This window comes from Drosophila obscura, unplaced genomic scaffold (assembly GCF_018151105.1).
Source record: "Drosophila obscura isolate BZ-5 IFL unplaced genomic scaffold, ASM1815110v1 contig_31, whole genome shotgun sequence".
In the NCBI taxonomy this organism is placed as follows: Eukaryota; Metazoa; Arthropoda; class Insecta; order Diptera; family Drosophilidae; genus Drosophila; species Drosophila obscura.
The window spans coordinates 1,617,403-1,643,067 of record NW_024542819.1 but is presented as its reverse complement, the minus strand read 5'-3'; the positions used below and the strand labels follow the sequence as shown (position 1 = coordinate 1,643,067).

General features: G+C 41.1%; 2 protein-coding genes across 4 annotated transcripts in view; both read right to left on the bottom strand.

The window, feature by feature from the left end:
- The window catches only part of LOC111081676 (4F2 cell-surface antigen heavy chain-like), a 58,732-nt gene that overhangs the window by 21,087 nt on the left and 11,980 nt on the right, over positions 1-25,665 (bottom strand). For 2 of the 3 annotated variants that reach the window (XM_041594656.1, XM_041594654.1), the window contains exon 2: positions 6,584-6,944. The exons of the other annotated variant lie outside the window; for it this stretch is intronic. Coding sequence is in view for 1 of the 2 variants with exons in the window: in XM_041594654.1 (XP_041450588.1) it covers positions 6,584-6,931 (348 nt within the window). In the remaining variant the exon portion in view is untranslated. The remainder of the gene's footprint in view (positions 1-6,583; positions 6,945-25,665) is intronic. 3 annotated transcript variants of the gene reach the window in all.
- LOC121404688 lies at positions 18,405-19,824 on the bottom strand. The gene is made up of 3 exons (XM_041594682.1): positions 19,644-19,824; positions 19,089-19,507; positions 18,405-18,563 (listed from the first exon to the last, which is right to left on the bottom strand). The coding sequence occupies exons 1-3, from the start codon at positions 19,822-19,824 to the stop codon at positions 18,405-18,407; spliced, it is 759 nt and encodes a 252-aa protein (XP_041450616.1).

Genomic DNA, 25,665 nt, shown 5'->3' with positions numbered 1-25,665 from the left:
AGAAAACTTTAAAATCAGTCCAAAAAGTTTTGGCGAAGACTGGGCTCCAAGCTGTATATGCAAATTGTGTAAATTGAATCACAAGCTATTAAAATGTTGGCCAAGAATAATTTTTTTCGACTTTCCCGAGTTTTTAAAGTCAAAATTTCGGGAAAAAATACCGCAAAAAAATGATGAAAATTGAATTTGAAAGCTTAATATCTTTCAGGCGTTAAGCTGAAAATACAAAAAGTCTGGGTCGGATTTATAGCTGCGTTTGTCAGCTTTTCAGAACTGAAAGTTCTATGCAACCAGATATAAGATACTTAAGTTATGTGAAAAATAGAAGCAGTACATCTGAAAAAAATATTAAAAAAATACCAGATTTTAAAAAATTCTTAAAAAAAACTACACCATAAAAAAACGAGAAGGAACGTGTGAGTCGTTTCTGGAGACACGACTCTACTTATACCCGTACTCTGTCAGTATATACATTTTTGAGCTTATGATTTTTTAGAAATTAAAAAAAAAAAATTTTACATTTTACATTTTTTTTGCTACATCTGTCTATTCTATGTCTATTCTACATCTAACATGTAGATTGTACATGTTCCATTCATATTCTACATCTCCTCCGCTAGGGGTTGCTCGCGCACTGAACGCGGCAGAGTGTGCGAGCGAGAAGGAAAATGAGTTGCGTTGTCGATTGCCGGTGGTGGCGGGGGGAAACAACTTAAAATTAATTTCTTAATTCTGGCTATAATTATGATCCGATCTGATTCAGATTCGACAGTCTGGTAGATATGGTCATTCTCTACGATACTGCGTTTTTAGTTTTATCGTATCTTTAAAAATGTGCCTGCCACAGATTTTCGTCTTTTGTGTGGGCGGAAGGGGGCGGGGCGAAATTTTGAAATACACTTGTAGCAGTGTGATATCACATGAGTCTGGAAACCAAATTTGGTTGCCCTAGCTCTTATAGTCTCTGAGATCTAGGCGCTCATCAAGACGGACAGACAGACAGACGGACAGACAGACAGACGGACAGACAGACAAGGCTATATCGACTCGGCTATTGATGCTGAAGAATATATATACTTTATGGGGTCGGAAACGTTTCCTTCTCTGCGTTACACACATCCACTTTTACTACAAATCTAATATACCCCTTAACTCTTTTTTGAGTACGGGTATAAAAACCATAATTCGTTAAAAAATTGTAAACCCCAAAATTTATAAGAAAAAGTTATTTTGGGCCACAGCCTAATTCTAGTCTTGACTAGTGTAATCAGTGGCCAGAATATAGTTTTAACGTCAAGGATATCGATACAACGGAAATAAAGAAGCACGTATTTGTCACGAAAGGGAAGTCCATAGAACTTATAAACGTCGAGTACTTTTCTCAATGGCTACCTTGTGTACAGACCTTTGGCGACATTTCTTCTGTACATTGACAATTTAAAGGCTCTAAGGCAAAGCCAGATCGCACCAAACAAGATCAATCCAGATTTAATCACTCAAGCAGAGAATCTACTCTTTAAGCAGGCGAGTATTCCAATGACGTCAGCACGTTATCAACAGTACTGCCGCTTATCAAGCAAAGTGTTCTAAGAGGACTGAACCCGTACATCGACCATAAATGAATCTTGCGGCCGCAATGTAGGTCCATCGAAATGAACTGCAGATGACGCCATCATACTACCAAGACGAAGCTATATTTCATTTCTAATCATAAGGAACTACCAAGAGGAGCATCATTATAAGGCTCATGAGACGATCAGCAACAGCGTAAAATCATCATACTAAATTCCGAAAATTCGCGTCTTATACAAAACTGTACGCAGTGCATACTAAAAATGCAAAAACGACGCAGCAGTCCCAAAGCCGCCACAAATGGCACCAGTTCCACCAGCAAGATTGGCTCTGAGAAACCATTCACTTATACCATCGTAGACTACTTCGGGCCAATTCTAGTAAAAGTCGGCAGGCATAAGAAAAAGAGACTCCGAGCTATGCACTTTGAGATCGCATACAAATAGGACACCAGTTCATGCATTATGTGCCTTCACAATTTCATGGCAAGCCGTGGAACTCCGTTGAAATCTTCTCAGACAACGGAACCAATGGACTTGCGTCAGCGCTGGAATCAAACTCAACTTTTCGGCGACAATTTCGTTGGGTCAAAGGATGTACACCGGTCCTTACCAAACGCACAAAATGGTTTGAGAAGTCCGATCCAATAGTCGTCGGAAGCGTTGTAATTGTTGTGGATGAAAACCTGCCCAGGAACCTATAGCCAAAAGGACGCATTATCGACGGAGTCACAGCAAGAGATGGACAAGTCAGTCATGCAACCATACAAACTCATCGAGGCGTCATGGAGAGACCTGCTACGAAAATAGCTGTACTAGATGTCGGCGTAGAAGGGGGTAAAAAATGCCCAGATGTCTCATTTACGATGGGGGGAATGTTGCCGCCAATATGTACTAATCACATATAAATTGTTTTAAGCAACTTTGGTCAGTATAAATTATTTTCTATCGATAACCAATAGACATAAATCAATCGGGAAATAAGAAGAGAGAGGGAACAACACGAAATTTTTTTAAGCTGCGCTTTTTTCCACCACATACATTTATATAAAATAAAGGTTAATAAAAGAATTGTAAAATAACCAAAAGTGCATTGGATTCGTTGGGATTGGAAATTTGGCTTGCTTTAAAACATCAGAACGACACTCTCAACTTCGCCGGTACACTGTCCATATCGACATTACTGGAAAGCTTAGTGGTAAAAACGACCAAAATTAGTACGTAATTGTACCAATAGATGGATTTACCAAGTTTTACCCCTGTTTCCATACAGTAAGACTGGATGCTGGAAACTGTATAAAAAGCTGTGAAGGCGTCAATATCGTTGTTTGGTATTCCTTCGCGCTTGATTGCAGATCAAGGTCGTAGATTTTCTAGTACAGTGTTTCCTGATTTCTGCTCTGCACAAAAGATAGATTTGCATTTAATTGCAATAGGGGCTAGTCGAGCCAACGGCCAGGTGGAGCGAGTAATGTGTACTCTTCAGTCCATGCTAACTGCGGTTGAAACGAACCAGCGATCTTGGCAGGATGCTTTACAAGGGGTATGTACTGCTTAAGAATGAAAAAAAGCACCAAAACATATAAGACCCGAAGTATAGAGGTCCATTTTTAGTGAACGAAGTTTTAGATGGGGATCGGTATAAGCTTAAGTTGATAAATAATAACACTACTCGACAAAATTGAACTTTTTCTTCCCGCTGTGGACCAAAATGACTTTTTCTGATAGATTTCGGGATTTAAAAAGAATACCGCAAAAAATGATGAAATTTTTTAGTTTGAAACCTTAATATCTTCCAGGCGTTAAGCTGCAGCTACAAATTGTCTGGGTCAGATTTATAGCTGCATTTGTCAGCTTTTCAGAACTGCAAAGATCTATGCAAACTTATATCTGGTTCGTTAACCAAACCTAACACATGAAAAAATAGACAAAAAATACTTAAGTTATGTGAACTTCTAAAAAAAACCATTAAAAAATACCAGATTTTTAAAAATTCTTAAAAGAAAAAGTAAACCATAAAGAACGAGAAGGAACGTGAGAGTCGCGTCCCCAGAAGCGACTTTTCTACTTTTCTACCCGTACTCAGTCAGTATATACATTTTTTGGCTTATGATTAATGCAGTCTTAAAAATTTTACATTTTACACTTTTTTGCTAAATCTGTTATCTACATCTACATCTAACATGTATATTCTACATCTAACAAGTAGATTTTACATGTACCATTTAGATTCTACATCTTCTTCGCTAAAGAGCGCTCGCACACTGAACGCGGCAGAGTGTGCGAGCGAGAAAGGGAATGAGTAGCGGGTCTCTTGCTGTAGGAGGCGGGGGAAGCAACTAAAAATGAATTTCTTCATTCTGGCTATAATTATGATCCCATCTGATTCAGATTCGGCAATCTGGTAGATATGGGCATTCTCTACGATACCTTTTTTTTAGTTTTTTAGTTTTTAGTTTTATCGTATCTTTAAAATTGTGCCTGCCACAGATTTTCGTCCTTTATGGAGGTGGAAGGGGGCGGGGCGAAATTTTGATATACACTTGTAGCAGTGTGATATCACATGAGTCTGGAAACCAAATTTGGTTGACATAGCTCTTATAGTCTCTGAGATCTAGGCGCTCAACAAGACGGACAGACAGACATGGCTATATCGACTCGGCTATTGATGCTGATCAAGAATATATATACTTAATGGGATCGGAAACGTTTCCTTCTATATGTTGCACACATCCACTTTTACCAAAAATACAATATACCCCATAACTCTTTTTTAGTACGGGTATAAAAACCATAATTCGTTAAAAAATTAAACGTAAATGTCGTGTTAACTAGTGTAATCGACCGTTTTAATGTGATTTAAACTGTGAGCTATGGTAACGAAAATAATGTTGTTTGGCCGGTTTATTGTGATATGAACTTAGAGTTAACAATCGTTCAATAAATTTGACCAGATTAACTTGCGGTAATCCGTATCTTAAGGCAGTAAAATTAGATCAATTTGAAAAAAGTAAGATTTAAGGAAAGTAGCTCTATATAAAAGAGTAATAAATTATTTATTATTTATATTTTGAAAGCATGTGAAAAAACAGAGATAAAAAGGAAGACAAAGAATTTGTATTTGTAAACACCTTTTTTCTGACACATCCAGGTGTAGGCATAAAAGAAAAGAAGAAGTCTGCAAAAAGGCAGATCAAGAGCGACCTAAACGAAGTACACTCAAGGCTTGAATATGTGTTGGCATATTCTTGCATGTGTGAGTGATGAACTGAAAAAAGAATAGCGCGATTAGAAAAGAACTGCGCAGTTAGTCAGTTTTTGGATATGAAAGCGAGAGGGTCATGCCACGCGCCAGGAAACGTTCTGCCCACGAAGTGGCTGAAGATGACGATGCAGACACTGGACGTAAATGCTAACTAAAACGATCTCCCAAGGAATTTTTTCACCATTTTACGATCATAGGTCCGTATTTCAAATATTCTGAATGGCTGTTAATATTCATAAAAATATTTATACTCTATGGAACACTTCGAGCTGCCTGTTACACAAATCTTAGACTCTATCCTTTAACCCTATACGCTTTGAGTACCGGGTATATAAATATAATAGGGTCAAGGCGACACTCAGCGAAGTCAGCTGCTGCCAGCCGCTGCAGCGATCTCCGAACCAATTGTAGTGGGCCGGCGACGAACGAGATCAGAGAGCTCTCACGACTAGGTACTGGGTCTGCAGCGATCCAGCGCAGATGCAGGTAAAATCAAGCCATCGACCAAGTACTGTTAATCTAGAATGGAAATTTACAGACTATTCGTTGGATAACAGCTCACTTGGTCCTACTATAGGACCGTTGTGATGCCGCACGGGCGTGAACCCCTTCTCATAGCCTGAACCGTGGTGAGAAACTTGTTGCGATGTATTTGGACAAGATCCCTGATTTGGTTTCGGATAGGTCCGAAATGTCCGTGAGGAAAGAAGCCCCAAGAAGCCGTAGTCTACGGTTTTCCAAGGCCGGCCAGAGACAGAAAAGTGGAGTGTGTGCCAATCTACTAGCATCCCGTATTGTCTCAGGTGACCGCGGAGCACTGCACTCTACTGAGTCTGTATAGCTCTTCCGAGCGTTTCTTCGATCAACTTGGCCAGATCGATCTGGAAATTTTGCAGGTGATGGTTAACTGAAAAATTTCATGCGTTGGAAGCTCAAACGTAGCCAAGGGCATCGCTACTTGCTTCCTCTCCGATAGGAGAGGTGTGGTAGTGCCCAGCCTGGCTAGTCTTATTTATTGTTAAAACCTCCGTTTGGAATGATCCAGTGGTCCGGAAGCCTAAAGCATTGACTGATGTTGAGCTCGTTACAGTATATGCCTCCACCCACACGGCCGTAAAACTTTGAGCCATCAGTGTAAATATGGTTCGCCCCTCTCCCAGTCCTCACTGAGTGAAGTTGACTGTTCGTAAAAATTCTGCGCTTTTGCCATGCAGAATGATTGCGTCTGGCGCGAAGATCTATCTTATAAAAGAGAGCCAACGACAGAGGTCCGTGGAGAAGTACGCGAGACAGTTGATGAGGTGTAAGGCAGTAGGAATGAGTTCCGTGCTAAGCAAAAGGCGCCCTAACTATGGGAAGTGGAGGATAGAGAAAAGGACAAAGATGAAGTCGAAAAGTTCTTAGACCGGAAGCAAGGGCTAGAGGATCGTCACCGAGTGCCTGCTTAAATGGTGCCGCTGACGGATCATCAGAGGAGAATTGAATCAGGCGTCCGGCTAGCCAGGAGGCGCACGCTAGAGGACAGTCGGAAGAAGACGCGGATGCCAGGAAAGAATGGTGATCGGTAAGAGATTGAGGAAGCCGGCCGCTTACAGATGAGTGTGGAGAATAAATCATTAGCCGTAATCAGAATTTCAGATTTTGTCAAAATTTGACCATTTTTTCTTAAAAATTCCCAAGTATCAAAACTAGTTCCCTACTGGTTGTTAAATAAGTCTTGAGTTAAAATACCATGCAAATAAATTACCTCTTCTGTATTAATATTGTTATTTTGTAGATGTTGATAGCTTCCATTATGGAATAGGTTGTTGGTAGTAGATTCTTGGACGTCGATAGCAATCCCGCTACTACTATCTGTAGAACTTGACTCGGCCTTACAATCTAAACTGATTATCTTTGATGTAATACCGTCCTTATTCATATGATTGGGGCTCAATGGATGTGCTATGGGACCTAAAATTCTACTTGGAAGTAATGGACAAAAAGCAGCCTCTTCATCTGGCAAAAAAGTCGATGTTGAAGGGGATTCAAGAATAGTTTGGGGCAGCTTGACATCAAGAAATGTAGATTCCGTTGGTACTCCCATTTTTTTCATATTAAAGATGATTCTGAAAAATGTTGTAAAAAAAGACGTATAATTATTTTATACTGTTATAGGCAGCAGCGCTATTAGTAATCCACGGATAAAAGCCGTTAACCGTTTATGGAGCAAAATCAGGCGAATAAGATGGATGGGGAAGCAATTGGAGACTGGCCTAACACTGTTTCGGAGTGCGCTCGTGTTTTTAGTCTGGAGTCTGCAAGCGCGGCGCCTTTCATATGCAGATCTCGCGCAAAAATTGGCGTGTGCGCTCAGTTATAATCCTTGTGGAATTTGCTAGCTAGTACACCTTCACTATCCCGTCAGCCAACACCATTTCATCTATTTCTTTTGACATTTACTTGTGTAACCTTATCAGAGAGGCTGCCACGTAGGACGGACTTCATCGGCAGTGGAGTTTCGACCAGCACTTTGAAAGCAATATTTTCTGTGGTAATCTGAAGAAGCATTAGCCTCATAATATTTATCCAAATTTTTGTTTCCTTCGCCGTCTTGCCTCTCAAAAAATACTTTTTTATGATCGAACGCAATTATTTTTTTTCCATTCACAAACTAGTGACAAGCTCCTCAAAAACCAAAAATTTTTCAAATAAAAAAAACCTATCACTGTATCGGGCTGAAATTTTACATTTCTGCCTAAATAAGAATGGACTATATGGCAACAATAATTAAGTTACGATTGCATCGCATTTTGGTGTATTAACCCTCATCCAAATAATTTAAAATTATACATTTTAAGTTAATATAATAAGCCTTTTAGTAAATCACTATTCAATCCGCTGACTGAATTTTCACTTAACGATTCCGCGCTCGATCCGCTGCAGTCCGAGGGGGGCACAAAGGGCGATTCGGACTTTCGAAGTTAATACAGTAAAGCCACCCTTTTTAAGCCGAATTCGGAGCAAGATGTTTAAAATTAATTAAAATATTAAAAGCATTCTGTTTTTCTTTAATTAAGCATTACAAAAAAAAGTGAGCAATTGTGAAAAATTCTGAAGAATTGTGAAAACATTTGTAGTCATTTGTAGTTCTACCACGTGGCATCGCTTCAAAATGTCAAAGCAGAACTAACAAACCATTTCTACACATTATTGCCATTGCATTTATGTCAGAAACCTCTATTCTGCTAAGTGCAGACTAGTCTGGCCCGAATTTAATCAAAAAAGTTTTTCAAGGGGACACCCCCCAATTCTGTTCTTTGTTATTCAATAAAATTATACAATTTTTTCAAATTTTTTGTTTATTGTTTGGCGGTTGCTACCACGAAAAGAAAATACAAATTTTTTGGTAAATTTACATTAAAAAAAATTGAATTCGTCGGTTTTTTTTAATAATATTGAATCTTAGAAACTAGTTCATATTGATAATTAGGTATTTTTATTTGTAGTTGGTGTTAAAAAATTAACGATTGGTGAAAATTAAGAAGTCCAGCTGAGGTTGATATATTATATTTTTTTAAATATTGCCACAGCCAGTGTGAACGTTCCTCTTTTCCGAGTGTATCAATTTAATCCACTCATTGTTTGGGAACCTCGATCCAGAGCGACCCTTTGCCTGTGACTTCGCCAAGTCGGCTACGCATCTCTTCCGCCTCCGGAACTACGCCGACGCAAAACATCAAGTCGCCACCCACTCGAAGACCAGCCAGTAGTAGTCCAGCTGCAAGGACCCAATCGGTTCTATTCCCATCTCCCGTCACCCTCCAGGTGCCAGCTCGGATCCACGACGATCCAGCCAGCGCTCGCGTTACCAGTCCCGTCAGCTCTAGACCCTCCATCATCACAATGCCTCAATCCGCCACCACTATTGCACGGGCAAGACTAGTCGCCGCCATTGGCCGTCTGTCTCACCTAGAAGCGCGCATAACCGCCGCTCCATACGAATTAAACCAAAAAAGGTTAACTTTCCTAGTTCCGCCGAGGCCAAATCCTGAGCATGTGGGCGGAGGTCGAGTCCTCCCCCCTTGCAGGATTGCAATGTGTGCGTGTTGCACATTGTCCATGTGAAGCAACGTGTGGTGTATCCGGTTACACACCTTACACCGATCACCGCTTCGACAATCCTGGCCGGATTGCTAGTGAGCCAGGCAATTGGTGCAGTAGCTGAAGTGGAGGACAGCTTGGAGCCTCCTTTCCGAATCCAGGCGGAGAAAGCGGCGGCACTTCCGTAGAGGATGGATTTCAGAGCAGACTCGGCATTGGTAGGTCTTAGTACCTCGGGAACGTCTGCTCTCTACGGTGCTGTCGAAACGGGATCGAGAAGCCATGTCTAGATGTAGAAGGCTAGGGGGGATTGAAAAAGTCGAAGAAGCATTAGAAATGAGCTTGGAACGGATGACGGGCACGTTTGGGACATTGGAAGCTACTCTGGAAATTTGACTTGAAAAGGATGCAACTTGATGGCTCGCCGTATTGGACACGGGACCATTGAGCACCCAACCAAAAATGGTTTCTAGCCCGAGGAGAGAGCCACATATGTTGGTTTGTAAGCAGCCTAACATTACGGATGGAAGAATATCGGCTCCAATCAGGACATCGATTGGTGAGTTCTCGAAAAACGTTGGATCCGCCAAGGGAAGGCTTGGCTAGTCTTTCAAGAAACTTTGCGAGATCGGATGCAACGGAAGATTCTTTGCCAGTTCCGGAGGCTGCGGCGTTTAATTGTAAACCCGGCTCAGTCGGAGAGCGAATGGAAAACCGACAGAGCGGATACGGATTGAGCGGATACTGTCTATTGAGGCTCGAGACCTGAGTCTGGATACATTGGAATGGCAATTGAATCGTGTTGAAAAGACGTTCCGTAAAAACGTTGCTTCAGAGCCTGAGTCGATCAGGGCGCGGGCGCGGAAATTTGTTCCCAGGTGGCAAATACTAATGATTGCTGTGCCTAAAAGGACAGAACTTGTGCCGGAAGCGAAATACGTCTGAACATTCGTCGCAGGTTCGGAAGAACTTGAATTTTGTGCGGCAGGTACTTGCCGGTTTACGTCTGGCCAAGCTGTGGAATTAAGTACGGATGTGGAATTGGACTCTCTGGAAACTGGATTGATACGATGGAGAAGCGTGAGGTGCCGGCCCCCACAAGTGATACAATTGTGGGTGCTTTGGCATTCTCGAAGTTGATGGCCTTTTGCGAAGCAGTTTAAACAAAGCTTCTTTTGCTTAATGCAGCTGGAACGAGCATTAACGGTCATGTGCAGGAAGTGAGGACATAGTTGGATAGGGTGATTATCTTTGGAACAGAGATCACATGTGCTCTTGCCTGGATTACCGTTGCTATGGAACGAGTGAGGCGTCCTTGGAACAGGATTTCCTTGGGAACGGAACGGATTGCACTGACTTCTGGTGTGTTGCTGATTCTGATTACCTTTGGACGGTGGTGGATTCAGATCGCCTTTGGAAATGTATGGGTCGCACTTCATGGCCTCTAGCGTCAAGTACCGCTGAGTTAGGAAGGAGTCGATTTTCCGTCCATGGAGGTACCTCCTTCTTGTCAGTGACTGACGCTTCCCACAAAGCCCGGGTAGATTTAGGCAATTTGGAGGCACAGATAGTCACGAGGAGACTATCCCAATTGTCGGTGCAGACCTTGGATTGACCAAGGGCGGTTAGGACCGCTTGCATAGTGCTTTGGAGCTCTTTCAGAGCCCGACTGGTCTCGGACTCGACGCGAGGCAGAAAGAGGAGAATGTTAATCTGGTTGGTCACCATGAGCCGATTATTTTCGTAACGGTTTCGGAGAGCCGCCCATGCCGATTCGAAACCAGAGTTGGTGAGCGGGGACTTCTCGACTATGGACTTAGGATCGCCACTTGTCCTAGTGGTGAGATGGTATAACTTCTCTACCGGAGACAGCCTAGAATTGCCGTAAATAAGTCCCGGAAAGTAGGCCAGCGGACGTAATCTCCTGCGAAGAACTCAATGTCGTAAGGGGGCAGTCGACAGCCGCCCTGGTAGGTTTGCGGTGTAGACGGATGGACTGCTGTTTGGGCCAGCTGAGCATTGAGGTCAGCTAGGCACTGCTCAAATACACCGTAGCATTCGCCGTACTTCTCTCGGATGTCTTTTTGTACTTCTGGAGAATCGTCAACCATCGCTGCGGAGCCAGCCTTATACTCCGCCTCGACCTCCGCCCACATGCTCAGGATTTGGCCTCGGTGGACCTCGGAAAGTAAGGCGGATGGAGCGGCGGTTATGCGCGCTTCTAGGTGAGACAGACGGCCAATGGCGGCGACTAGTCTTGCTCGTGCAGTAGTGGTGGCGGATTGAGCCATTGTCATGGAGGGTCTAGAGCTGACGGGACTGGTAACGGCTGGCTGGATCGTCGTGGATCCGAGCTGGCACCTGGAGGGTGACGGGAGATGGGAATAGAACCGATTGGGTCCTTGCAGCTGGACTACTACTGGCTGGTCTTGGAGTGGGTGGCGACTTGATGTTTTGCGTCGGCGTAGTTTTTGTTAGTTCACACTGGAGAAATCGGATGCAAAGGAACACGACAAAGAATCTGGATAGCACTGGATGAACATATACATATGTACATAAGAATATATATACATATATCGCGGAACTCGGACTTAGCGGGGAATAAAACAATTCGCACTAGGAATCGATTTGGGAAGACGCAATCGTACTTATCTTCGGAATGTAATCCACCGATGCTTGCTGATTGGACTCCTCCTTATAGGGAAGGCGAAGATCCGGCTCGAAGGACCAATGATTGTAGAAGGGTGGATGTTGGAGGTTCCCAAAGACCGTATTCCCAAATAAAAGTAGTCGGGGCCGTCAATTGATACAGCTGGGGGCTGATGTGCGCTTGTAATCGGTTCGTAGTTGAAGAGACACTATGTATTTTGGGCAGCATAATTCTAGCGCCAGTGCTGGAGAGTCGAGTGGATCGTGACTGAGCAGCGCGAGAGCAAAGGGCACGAGAGAGAGAGCGAGCTAACAGTCCGCTGTTAGCAACACTGTCAACCGACTGTTAACGCTGCTATGTTAACAGCGCTGCTGGCCTGAACACTAACAATCTTAGAACCATATTTGTTAAAGCTCTCAACCGTCAACGACTTCAGACGTATTTTTGTATCGCTCCGCCGTGAAAATCAATTAATCGCGATTAATCATAAATTAAATCGCGAAAAAGCGCTTGGGGTAGGCATAGGCATAGGTACTTGTGATCGTGTGCTGCCCCTGAATACCATCCAATCGAGTAATAAAGATTAATAGAAATAATAGAAAAGAACAAATGTCAACGTATAAGAGCACCAGCTCGGTAAAGAGCACAAGCACTGTAACCAAAGCCAAAATGAGCCAAGCAACAACAATACGAGCGTCAGCTCTCGCAAGAAAAAAAACAACGCGTACTTCTCTATACGCTCGCCAAAGGCAGCAGTACCAACAAAAACTGCATCACTGCAAGTGAACGAGGAGAGAGCACGCTCTCTCTCCCCTGCCGATCCCCCAACTCGTTCTGCCTAACCAGCGATTTGCTAATATCGACAACAACTAGTACAATGCCCTCGCTCAAAACTGTGTCTTCGACCACAACAACGACAACAACCACAACAACAACTTCTGCAATTGCTCAGCGCCCGATACTGACGACCCACTGCGACAAGCCCCCCACCTCTCCCAACCAATAAATTCGAAAAACGCTAACGGAACGTTAATTCAGACTGGGCTCGATCGCTACGTGCAAATCAAAAGAAAATTGAGCCCACAAAATATGAAGAGCAAAAATGGAGCTAAGATAACTAAAATAGCCGAGAACACTGTGCCACATAAGGCACTAACAAACAATAGATTTGCGATACTACAAGGCCAAAAAATTAAGACCGCCACCTATTTATGTTCGACAGGCAAATTGTGCTGAACTGGTCAGAAAAATAACTGATACAATTGGCGCAAACACATTCTATGTCACGTCCATAAAAAGGGGTAACATATATGAAACAAAAAAACAAGTCAATGACGAACAAAACTATCGATCAGTTGCGAAATACCTAGGAAATGAACAAATGAATTACTATACTTACCAACTTAAAAGTAGCAAACGATTACAAGTGGTTATCAAAGGAATCGAACTAACAGTCCCAATCAATGAGATAATAGATGAACTTAACGATAAGGGCTTCTAAGTCAAAATGGCTATGAACATAATAAATAGAAATAAAATTCCCCAGCCAATGTTCAAAGTAGAACTGACACCTAAAAGTATGCATATAAGTAAAAATGAAGTTGTGATGATTTTCATCTCACTGAGGCCTGCCCCGTAAATAAGGAGGACTGATCTGCCAAAAAATGTAGCAACTGTGGGGGAGAAACCATTCTGCCAATAGGAGGTTGTCCTGGGGCTGTCGTTAAAGAATTGAAAAATCGCCTAAACCAACATATAACTGCAGCTCGAAACCAGGTCGTTCGACAAAACTTACCATATATACCATCAACTACGACTCCAGGAGTTTCTTTTGCTCAGGCGTTAAGTTACAACAAAGGGTCGTACGCCTCAGTCTCTAGCCGACACTTCAACCAACCACAGCTGGAACAATGCAGCATCAGGCATCAAATCAGATCCCAGAAATCTCTGCCCAACATACCCCTGCTAATCCATCCCAGTTGCCTAGTGGAATTGAGTCAATGCTGGTAACTATAACTAACACAATGGTAGCAATACAACAAACGATGCAGGAGCTTATGCGCAACCAAAATCTCCTCCTGGAGCTCCTAATCAAACAGAAATGTGTTTAAATGTCCTGTCTAAATATATGTTTCTGGAATGCAAATGGCATTTCGCAGCACAAATGCGAGCTCTTACAGTTCCTCGCTCAACACGACATTGACGCCATGCTCATATCAGAGACTCACCTAACAAATAAAAACTATTTTCACCTCGATGGCTATAATTCTATGCGACAAATCATCCCGATGGTAAGGCACATGGAGGTACTGGCGTTCTGATCAAGAATCGCATTAGGCATTATCCATTGCCTTCATTTGCTACACCTTATCTACAGGCAACAGCAATTCATATTGAAATTCAGTGCGGCTACCTAAACCTAGCCGCAGTATACTGCTTATGCATTTCCGAAACAGAATTTTTAACATTCTTCGACCTACTAGGTGACCGATTTATAGCAGCTGATGACTACAATGCCAAGCACACCCATTGGGGATCTAGACTTACCAACCCGAAAGGAAGACAACTATATAACGCTATAATAACCCCACGACACAAGCTAGACTTTATCTCTCCGGGCAAGTCCACATATTGGCCCACAGATCCAAACGAGCAACCCGACTTGATTGATTTTGCAGTTACACGAAGGGTGCTACAAGCTGAGATTAATGTAGATCACTTAACAGATCTATCATCGAATCACTCGCCCATTCTACTTCACCTTTACAACCATCCACAGCTTTCGGAACGCCCACACTTTCTAACTTCTAGCAAAACAGATTGGCTCAAATACAGGAAGTACATAAGCTCTCATATTGATAACTGCCCAAACATTAATTGTAAAGATGACATTGATAGGTCAGTCGAAGCATTGGTATCCTCAATGTCACTGGCGGCAAAACACTCAACACCAATATTAGCATCTAATAAACTTTCCAACAGCAGTCGTATTTCTAGGCACATTGAAGTGCTGCTACGCGATAAAAGAAGGCTTCGCCGAGAGTGGCAAGCACACAGATCACCTGCCTCGAAAGAGCGGCTAAAAATAGCCAACCACCTACTACGCAGAGCCCTAGAAGATAACAAAACTGAGCTCAAATATCCTATATGAAGCAACTCTCCCCAACTAGCAAACGATTCCCACTGTGAAAGGCAAATCAGGCGAATGGCCACCAATCGAGAGTGAATCACCTTTGCGTACACAAACAGGAGAGTGGGCTCGCAGCAACAAAGAGAAGGCAAATACATTTGCCGTCCATCTAGAAAACGTCTTCAAACCACACCCAGCAACAAAAAGCCTTGTGCTCCCACCAACCAATAATCCCGACGCTACTCCGCCTATCATATTCCAATCAGGAGAAGTCACAAGGGTCATTAAAGACCAAATCTCAAAGCAAAAGAAAGCTCCGGGCCACGATTTCATCTCCCCTAGAATGATTATAGAATTGACGAGCTGTGCAGTATATTTCCTTACTGTGATATTCAACAGCATGATGAAATGGGGCTATTATTCTCAAGAATGGAGGAAACCAGTCATAACAATGATCCATAAAGCCGGAATAGACAAGTCCAAGCCATCATCATATAGACCTATCAGCCTACTGCCTTGCCTATCAAAGATATTTGAGAAGCTGCTCCTGAATCGTATCAAACAACACCTACACATCAACGGTGCCATCCCGACTCACCAATTTGGATTTCGCGAAAAACACGGAACCATTGAACAAGTAAGCCGTATAACCTCTGAGATACGAAATGCATTTGAAAGTATTGCTCCGCTGTTTTTCTGGATGTCGCCCAGGCTTTCGACCGCGTTTGGAGTCATACCTACAGCAAAGAAGTTTCGCAGTACGATGCAAAGATTTTCTCTCTGGACCGACACTGTATATCATATTCACAGAAAAAAATTTTACATTTTACATTTTTTTGCTACATCTGTTATCTACATCTACAATGTATATTCAACATCTAACATGTAGATTCTACATGTACCATTGAGATTCTACATCTCCTCGGCTAGGGGTTGCTCGCGCACGCGGCAGAGTGTGCGAGCGAGAAGGAAAATGAGTTAGGTTGTCCATTGCCGGAGGGGGCGGGGGGAAACAACTTAAAATTAATTTCTTCATTCTGGCTATAATTATAATCCGATCTGATTCAGATTCGGGAATCTGATAGATATGGTCATTCTCTACGATACTTTGTTTTTAGTTTAATCGTATCTTTAAAAATGTGCCTGACACAGATTTTCGTCCTTTGTGGGGGAAGAAGGGGGCGGGGCGAAATTCTGAAATACACTTGTAACAGTGTGATATCACATGAGTCTGGAAACAAAATTTGGTTTCTCTAGCTCTTATAGTCTCTGAGATCCAGGCGCTCATCAAGACGGACGGACGGACAGACGGACGGACAGACGGACATGGCTATATAGACTCGGCTATTGATGCTGATCAAGAATATATATACTTTATATACTGCCAACTCGATAAATGCGAGTTTTTTAAGAATAAACGAGAAGGAACGTGTGAGTCGCTTCTGGGGACGCGACTCTACTTACACCCGTACTCGGTCAGTATATAAATTTTTGAGCTTATGATTTTTTAGAATTTTAAAATTAAAAAAAAAAATTTACATATTACATTTTTTTGCTACATCTGTTATCTACATCTAAATCTACAATGTATATTTTACATCATTCATATTCTGCATCTCCTCCGCTAGGGGTTGTTCGCGCACTGAACGCGGCAGAGTGTGCGAGCGAGAAAGAGAATGAGTTGCTTGGTCGTGGTCAGGAGGGGGCAGGGGAAGCAACTGAAAATTAATTTCTTCATTCTGGCTATAATTATGATCCGATCTGATTCAGATTTAGCAATCTGGTAGATATGGGAATTCCCTACGATACTGAGTTTTTAGTTTTAAAATTGTGCCTGCCAAAGATTTTCGTCCTTTGAGGGGGCGGGGCGAAATTTTGAAATACACTTGTAGCAGTGTGATATCACATGAGTCTGGAAACCAAATTTGGTTGCCCTAGCTCTTATAGTCTCTGAGATCAGATCCAGGCGCTCAACAAGACGGACGGACGGACGGACAGGCAGACAGACATGGCTATATCGACTCGGCTATTGATGCTGATCAAGAATATATATACTTTATGGGGTCGGAAACGTTTCCTTCTCTGCGTTACACACATCCACTTTTACCACAAATCTAATATACACCCATTAACTCTTTTTTGAGTACGGGTATAAAAAAAATCAATTCAAGCAGAAAGATCATTCACCTAAACGAAAAAGCACTGGCGTCATTCCAAAAACTTAAAAATACATTAATTTCAACCGAGCCATCCTACAATAACCCGATTTCAATAAAGAATTTCAACTTACGACAGATACCTCAAACTTCTCCTTAGGAGCATTCCTTGCTCAGAATGATAAACCAATATCATTAATTTCCCGAACACTTTCTAAAGCCGAAGAAAATTATGCAGCAAACGAAAAAGAAATGCAATAATATGGGCATTAAAATTCCCTAATGAATTATCTCTATGGAGGAGCGAAAGTGACAATTTATACTGATCATCGACCTTTAATTCATTCTATGAGCGACTGGAACGGTAATGCAAGAATAAAACGATGGAAGAAATTCTTGGAAAAATATGATTATCAGTTAATTTATAAACCTGGAAAAGCCAACCTTGTTGCCGATTTCCTATCTAGAATTAAAGAAATAAATTCCGTCACTACACAACATATTAGTGAGAGTTCTGCCCAGTACTTAAATCCCAATAAATGCTTTTAAAAACCAAATTTTTATCTTTCCAGGAAATAATAGTAATTATAAATTTAGCCAACCATTTCCAGCATTTCATCGACACGAAATTCCACAAAACTGAGAAAACATCTTAACTCGTCCGTTATTAATGGAATTCAAACAACAGAACCCATTATGGAACAAATTCAAAGAATATACCCATCAAATTTCTCTCAGTACAAAGTTAGATTTACACAGAGAAAGGTAGAAGATCTGAGCAACGAATATCAACAAGAAGAAGAAATATTAAATTTTTACATTAGAGCCCTTAGAAATGCATTAAAGAACCAATAGCAACTACTGGACAAATTTTGTTTTCCAAAAATTAAACAGAAAATCATCAGTATAGTGAAACTATGTCAAATTTGTAAAGAAGTGAAATACGATAGACATCCTACCAATCCAAAAATCATAGAAACACCAATACCTGAATATTTATACTCTACACATTGATATTTATTCAACAGAGAAAAACTTAGTTTTGACAGCAATAGACAAATTTTCCAAATTAGCACAGGGAAGAATTATCAAATCCAAATCCGTTAATGATATAAAACCCATTTTACACGATATTTTGTTTTACTTTGGTGTGTCAAAGAGTGTTGTCATTGATAATGAAAAATCATTGAACTCAGCTTCCATAACGTTTATGATGAAAGACCAGTTAGGAATTCAGATTTTCACAGCACCCCCTTACAAAAGTTCACTAAATGGACAAGTAGAAAGATTACATTCAACGCTCTCAGAAAAAATGCGTTGTTTGAAAAACAAAGGAATATATAACACATTCCGAGAACTATTATGTTATTTTCGGTATGAAGAAAACGTAGTGTTCTTGGTGAGAACTCGAATAGAACTGAATTTTATTACTCTCTCAAGCGTTCTTTACGCATGTGTGTGCTACATTTGAAATTGCTGATGCAATATGATGCATATGTTGCTAATATATAACACATCTCCCCTCTTAAATTATGATTTGTTAGTTGTTTTAACGGTTTCTGTAATCCTGAGGTGTGTAGCGGCTAGTTCGCGAGTGCTGGTGGTTGTAGAACGTCTTGCTCAGATGCTGCAGGCACTTCGTTGAAGACAGGAATGAGTTGAGCATTCTGTACTGGATCGGATGACGGTTCTTCTTCTTGACTTTGTGCTGTTGGAGATGCAGGCGGACTTAAGTCTTCAGGTGCCCACCAAATCTGATTGTTGTCATTGTTGGGGCTGGAACTGCAGTCATCAGGCTCAGATCTTGGCTTTATCTAGTTTATGTGGCGCTTGATGAAACCTGTGGATGTTGGAAGGATAAATAGCATACTACCTATGCTATGCTACCTATGATAGCTGCTATCCACTTTTCTCCCCTTGCATAGTTTTTGGCAAAAACTTTCTGGTTCGGAGAATACTTTGTTGGCTGCCTCTGCTTGCTTTCAGTTCGCTTCTCGAAGAGTTGACTTAAAATCGTACGAACCGGACGACCATGGAGAAGTTCTGCAGGTGTTTTACCTGCCGAGTTAGGTGTGAAACGATACGAGCTGAGGTACTTTGTTACGGCTGTATTGACTCGATACCCATCCTTTATATTTTTGCTGACGGACGTTTTGAACGCTCAGCAAGTCCGTTTGATGTTGGATGAAATGGGGCGGTTGTGATGTGGTTTATTCCATGTTGCTGACAGAACCATGTTGAACGAGTCTGATGTAAGTTGAGGTCCATTATCGCTTACTAAGGTTTTAGGATAACCCTCAATAGCGAAAATGGCTGTAAGTGCAGCTATAGTGTTTTCAGTTGTTGTCGATGTCATTTGTACTACAAACGGGAACTGATAATGTGCATCGACGCCAATTAACCACATGGAGTCAAATATAGGACCGGCAAAATCTATGTGTATCCTTTCCCAGGCGGATGTCGATTTTGGCCAGCTCTGGAATTCCTCTACAGGGCCTGGATTTGCTATCTTGCAAACGCTACAATTCTTTGCAATTGTTGCGATATCATCGTCGATACCTGGCCACCACACATGTTGTCGTGCCAGTTGTTTCATGACCCTCGTGGAGGACGTTGACAATATTATTCCGTAGAGCTTGAGGAATAATGATTCTATTTATATCAGAATGGAGACATAGTAGGTTATTGTTAATCGTCAAGGCGAATCTACGATTAAAATATGGCAGTATTTCAATTCCTGCTGTTTTTCTGGCCAACCAGTTGATACGAAGTGAAAGATCTTGTTTACGGTCGCTTTTAATATTGTTCCTGATAATGTCGGCATTTACTGGACATGGCATCTCGACGACATTGTAGCATGCCTCTTCTGTGTCAAACTTTTCATCTGAGCTGATAGGAAGACGTGAGAGTGCGTCTGCATTTCCATGAGCTGTGGTGCTGTGATATCTTATTTCAAAGTTGTAGGCCATCAAGATTATAGCCCAACGTTGAAGTTCGAAGTCATCGTTGGCAGATGCTTGCTTGGATTGAATATGGTGACCAATGGCTTATGATCAGTAATGAGTATGAACTTTCTGCCGTAAAGGTACTGCTGAAATTTCTTTACCCCAAATATAATCGAAAGTGCTTCTTTTTCTATTTGGCTGTAACGAACTTGGTGGACATCCAATGTTTTATCCAATGTGCGTTTTTAAAGCTGTGAAAGCCTGCTGCTGATCTGGACCGAATTTGAAGACTACGTTCTTCCTCCGAAGCTGATTGAGCGGAGACGCTAGCTGAGAAAAGTTCGGGATGAAATTGCAGTAGTAGTTTATTTTTCCCATGAAAGCATCCAGCTGCTGTAGATAGATGGGGGGCCTCAATTGCTTGACAGCTTCTAGTCCCGAGGTATCCGGAAGGATGCCCTTGATGCTTATTCTTCTCCCGAGATATTCGATTTCATCTTTCAAGAAGAAAAACTTCTCCCTCTTACATTTAATGCCATTCTCTCGTAGAATGCATCGGACTTGTTCGAGGCGAGCAAGGTGCTACTCAACTGTTGGAGCTGAGATAATTATGTCGTCTAGATAATTGCCACAACCTTCTATGCCACTCAGAAGTTGTTCAAGATGAAGCTGGAATATAGCTGGAGCGCTCGCTATTCCATAGGGTAAAAGTTGGTACTGGAAGAGACCCATAACACGAACATAATTTCTTTTGCCGCATCATCTAACTCCATTTGTAGATATGCGTCTTTCAAGTCGATTTTGGAGAAATGGGCGCCGTGACGGATAATATGAAATAGAGACTCACGTGTTGGCAGTGGATAATGCTCGATGTTCAATTGGGAATTGACACCTTGTTTGAAGTCGCCACAGATGGTGGCGTGCTCCACCCGGCTAGTACTATTGGTGATGACCAGTTGCGGAATTTGACTGCTTTCCAAATTCCGGCATCTGTGAGACGCTTAACTTCCTCCTTGAACTTTTCCATTTGAGCAAATGGAATTTGTCTGCTTTTGTAGAATTTCGGCACGAAATTTTGCTTTAAGTAAATGCTTGCCTTAAAGTTGTTTATTGTACCGATAGCCGGTTCAAATACTTCTTTGTACTTGTCACAAAGATCAGTCATTTGAGAACCCTGCGCTACATTCACATTTGAAACTTGTTAAATTTTGAAATTGAATGTATTGAACAAATCCATTCCGAACAGATTGTTTGAGTTTTCTACTTTTGTTACGATTATGACAACATTTGCTAATTTATCGCCACATTTGGCTTCCGTGTGCAACTCCCCCAGCACGGGAATTTGTTGTTGGCCAAACGCATGCAAAATGCGGTCATACTTCTGCAGCTTTGGACTTTTGAGTTGTTTGAATGTTTTGAAATTCATAACTGATACAGTTGCGCCAGAATCCATATGGTAAGAAATAATTTCGTTGAAAATTTCCAGGTCGATTACATTTTTATTTCCATCCAACTTCACTAGGCTTGAGACGATGTGAATTGTTTGCGTGTTTTTCCTTGTTTTGGTATTTGTGATGATCGCTCTCTCTCATATATTTGCACTGCTTTGACATGCAAACGACAGGTCCCTTTCGACCACATTTATGGCAAGTACCATCGCGAAATTTAAAATTTTCACGAATGTGTGTATTTCCACAACTGGAGCAAGATTTGAGAGTGCTCTTGCCTCCCTTTGATTCCATACCACTGCGTTTCTGTTGATTTTTGTTTATGTGTGTGTACAGCGTTCATGTCCAGTGCTCTGTTCTCTCTCTCCTTTATGACTGCGTCTGTTTTTGTTGTTGCCTCATAAGATTCGGCAATTGAGAGTACGTCTGCGAGAGACGTCTGAAGCTTTTGCAAAGTGGCTGTGCGTATGGCTTCGAATGGCGTGTGTACGATTATTTGATCACGTATAATTTCGTCAACATAATTGTTTGTACACCCATTGGAACTGCAAACAAACTGACACTCGCGAGCTATACCACGTAGATCGGCTACCCATTCCTTATGAGATTGTAAGTCCCGCATCTGACGTTTAAAAAATTCATATCGAGCAGCAACAACGTGACGCTTTTGTTTAAAGTGCTCCGATAATTTTTCTGTGATTTGTACGTATGACAGCTGGTCCAAATTTTCGCTACCGAACAGATTTTTTACAAATTCAAAAACATTCGTGCCTACCCACGAAAGAAAATATGCTTTTTGTTTCTCGACGGAGATAACGGAATACGCGGCGAAATGCTGCGCAATTTGTCGCAAATACGTCTCCCAATTTTGTTGATCCTTATTAAAACTTGGGAACGGCGGACAAGCTGTTGATTCTGATGGTCTTTTAACACCACTGTTTTGTGCAAGAATGGCCTCCATCCATTGTTGTTGTTGTTGAATTAGCTTTTCTGTAAATTGTTGCTGTTGAGCCAACAATGCATTAATGTCTGTGGAATTTCTTTCCATTGTTGTTTATTTTTCGTTCGATCTCTAGTTGGTTAGACTACCGCTCGAAATACACAAATTGATAATTTTGCGGCAATTTGTTTTTCCTCGTCGCCAAAATGTTATGTTTCGGTATGAAGAAAACATAGTGTTCTTGGTGAGAACTCGAATAGAACTGAATTTTATTACTCTCTCAAGCGTTCTTTACGCATACATATATTCGGGTGTGATAGTGTTAGTGTGTGTGGTACATTTGAAATGGCTGATGCAATATGATGCTTATGTTGCTAATATATAACATATTAGATTGAGCTATTTACGAATATAACTTTTCTATACACTCAGTAACCAATAAAAGACCATTGGAGGTATTCTTTGGCAGAAACGTAACAACCAACCCTGAAAAATACGATATAAGCAGACAAAGTAATATTGATAAACTTAAGACAAAGCAAATCTTAGATTTAAAGAACCACAATAAAAACAAAAAATCAATAAAAATAAATTCACCAGGTCAGGAAATTTGGGTAAAAATAAACACAAGGCTAGGCTCTAAGTTGTCTCCAAGATTCAAAAAAGAAATAGTAAATTTTAGGAAAAATTGTAACCAAAAGCAATATAAAAAATTGCTAATATTCCGATATTATATAATTAAATTAATTCCGATTAAATAAAATAAATATATATCTCCCCCCAACAAAGTTTTCCGAATGCGGGATTCCATCTGATTATATCACCACGAATCGGAAAATACCCGAAAAACACTTTTTATATTTTTTTCTCATTATTCATTTTGTTCCAGATTCATCCCATCACCATTCTTCCTACAATTAGTAGTTGTAGCAACAAAATTAACAAATTACAATAATAGCCATATTTTAACAATTCACACGGGTATTGGGAAGCTAACACAAGAACAAACAAAACGAGAAGGAACGTGCGAGTCGCTTCTGGAGACGCGACTCTACTTATACCCGTACTTAGTCAGAATATACATTTTTGAGCTTATGATTTTTTAGAATTTTAGAATTACAAAAAAAATGTACATATTACATTTTTTTGCTACATCTGCTATCTACATCTACAATGTATATTTAACATCTAACATGTAGAAAATAGATGTACCATTCATATTCTACATCTCCTCCGCTAGGGGTTGTTCGCGCACTGAACGCGGCACAGTGTGCGAGCGAGAAAGAGTATGAGTAGCGGGTCTCTGGCTGATAGAGGCGGGGGAAGCAACTGAAAATTAATTTCTTTATTCTGGCTATAATTATGATCCGATCTGATTCAGATTCTGCAATCTGGTAGCTATGGTCATTCTCTACGATACTGCGTACTCCTTTTTCTTGTATCTTTAAAAATGTGCCTGCCACAGATTTTCGTTCTTTGTGGTGGCGAAAGAGGGCGGGGCTTAATTTTGAAATACACTTGTAGCAGTGTGTTATCACATGAGTCTGGAAACCAAATTTGGTTGCCCTAGCTCTTATAGCCTCCGAGACCTAAGCGCTCATCAAGACGGACAGACGAACGGACGGACGGACGGACGGACAGACGGACATGGCTATATCGACTCGGCTATTGATGCTGATCAAGAATATATATACTTTATGGGGTCGGAAACGTTTCCTTCACTTTTACCACAAATACAATATACCCCTTAACTCTTTTTTGAGTACGGGTATAAAAACATCTCAACTTCCTGAAAACTCATTCCTCAATAATTACTATGACCATCATAACGCTGTTTACGATCGCAATAGTGCTGATCATAATATCAAAAATCTGTCCAAAACCGCAAAATGTTATGCTTAACATTCCTCCAGAAACACCAGATATTAAGATTGACACTGACACCAGAGCAGTAAACTCTAAACAAAACTATGAAATCAATAACATACCATCCTCTTAATATTCATTTGAGGACAAATTAAATAAGAGGGGAAGTGTTAACTCCAGAAGAGTTCAACAAAATATAAAACCATAAACCAAACCAAATCTTACACAATAATTTATTGCCCTAGTTTATTGCCCACTTGCAATAATGTTGCGCAAGATTTCCATTACAAAGTACTCACAAAGTAAATTCCATTTCCTGCCCAAAACATGCGCCTAGAGTTGTAATTCTCAGGAACCGCTTGATCCACTTCAATCAACACCATCATCGCCCCATCCTGTCTTTGACGCAGTGACCGCGCAATGCTGACAATGCGTCTTCGCATAGTCAGCTCTTCCGAACTCCCACTATCGATCGCAATTGATATTGATTTCGCTGACTTCAATTTTAAAGATACGATAAAACTAAAAACAAAGTATCATAGAGAATGACCATATCTACCAGAATGCCGAATCTGAATCAGATCGGATCATAATTATAGCCAGAATGAAGAAAACGCAAACGACAACGCAAACGGCTTCAACTTTCCGTTTATCCATCGATTCTTACAAACTTTAAACCTTGAACGACGCCTAATTAATGCGTCTCTCTAAAACTAACGAGAAGGAACGTGTGAGTCGCTTCTGGGGACGCGACTCTACTTATACCCGTACTCAGTCAGTAAATACATTTTTGAGCATAAGATTTTTTAGAATTATAGAATTAAAAAAAAAAATTACATCTAACATTTTTTTGCTATATCTGCTATCTACATCTACAATGTATATTTTACATCTAACATGTAGATTATAGATGTACCATGTATATTCTACATCTCCTCCGCTAGGGGTTGCTCGCGCACTGAACGCGGCAGAGTGTGCGAGCGAGAAGGAAAATGAGTAGGGTGGTCGTGGGCAGGAGGGGGAAGGGGAAGCAACTTTTTTTTTTTTTATTACGGGATTTTATTTATCGAATCTTCCCTATTAGAGACTTACGACAAGTATACAAATCTTAGCCTAATATATTTATTTAATTATTTACACTTAATTACTTAGAGTACGTCCCTAGCTAAGTATTATTGCTGGGTGGGAAGGTCTCTTCGCCGGAGTCGTGTATGGCTAGTGTGCCAAGTTAAAGACTGCGCAAGTCTATTAGGATGGGCTTGAAGCTTGGCCTGGTACTTTGCTTTCACTTTGGCAATTTCATCTTTAACTGATCCTACATTTAAGTCTTTATGGATATTTTCATTCCGTATGTACCATGGTGCCCCAGTAATAGTTCTTAGTATCTTCGATTGAGCTCTCTGGATTATTTCTAAATTACTAACGCAAGCATTTCCCCATAGCTTGGAGCCGTATGTCCAGATAGGTTTGAGAACTGCATTGTACAAAAGTACTTTGTACTCCAGTTTTAGTGGTGAACGGGTGTTTATTAGCCAATGTAGATTACTAGCTTTAAATTTAAGTAGATTTCTCTTCGCTTCGATGTGCTTACGCCAAGTAAGCCTTCTATCC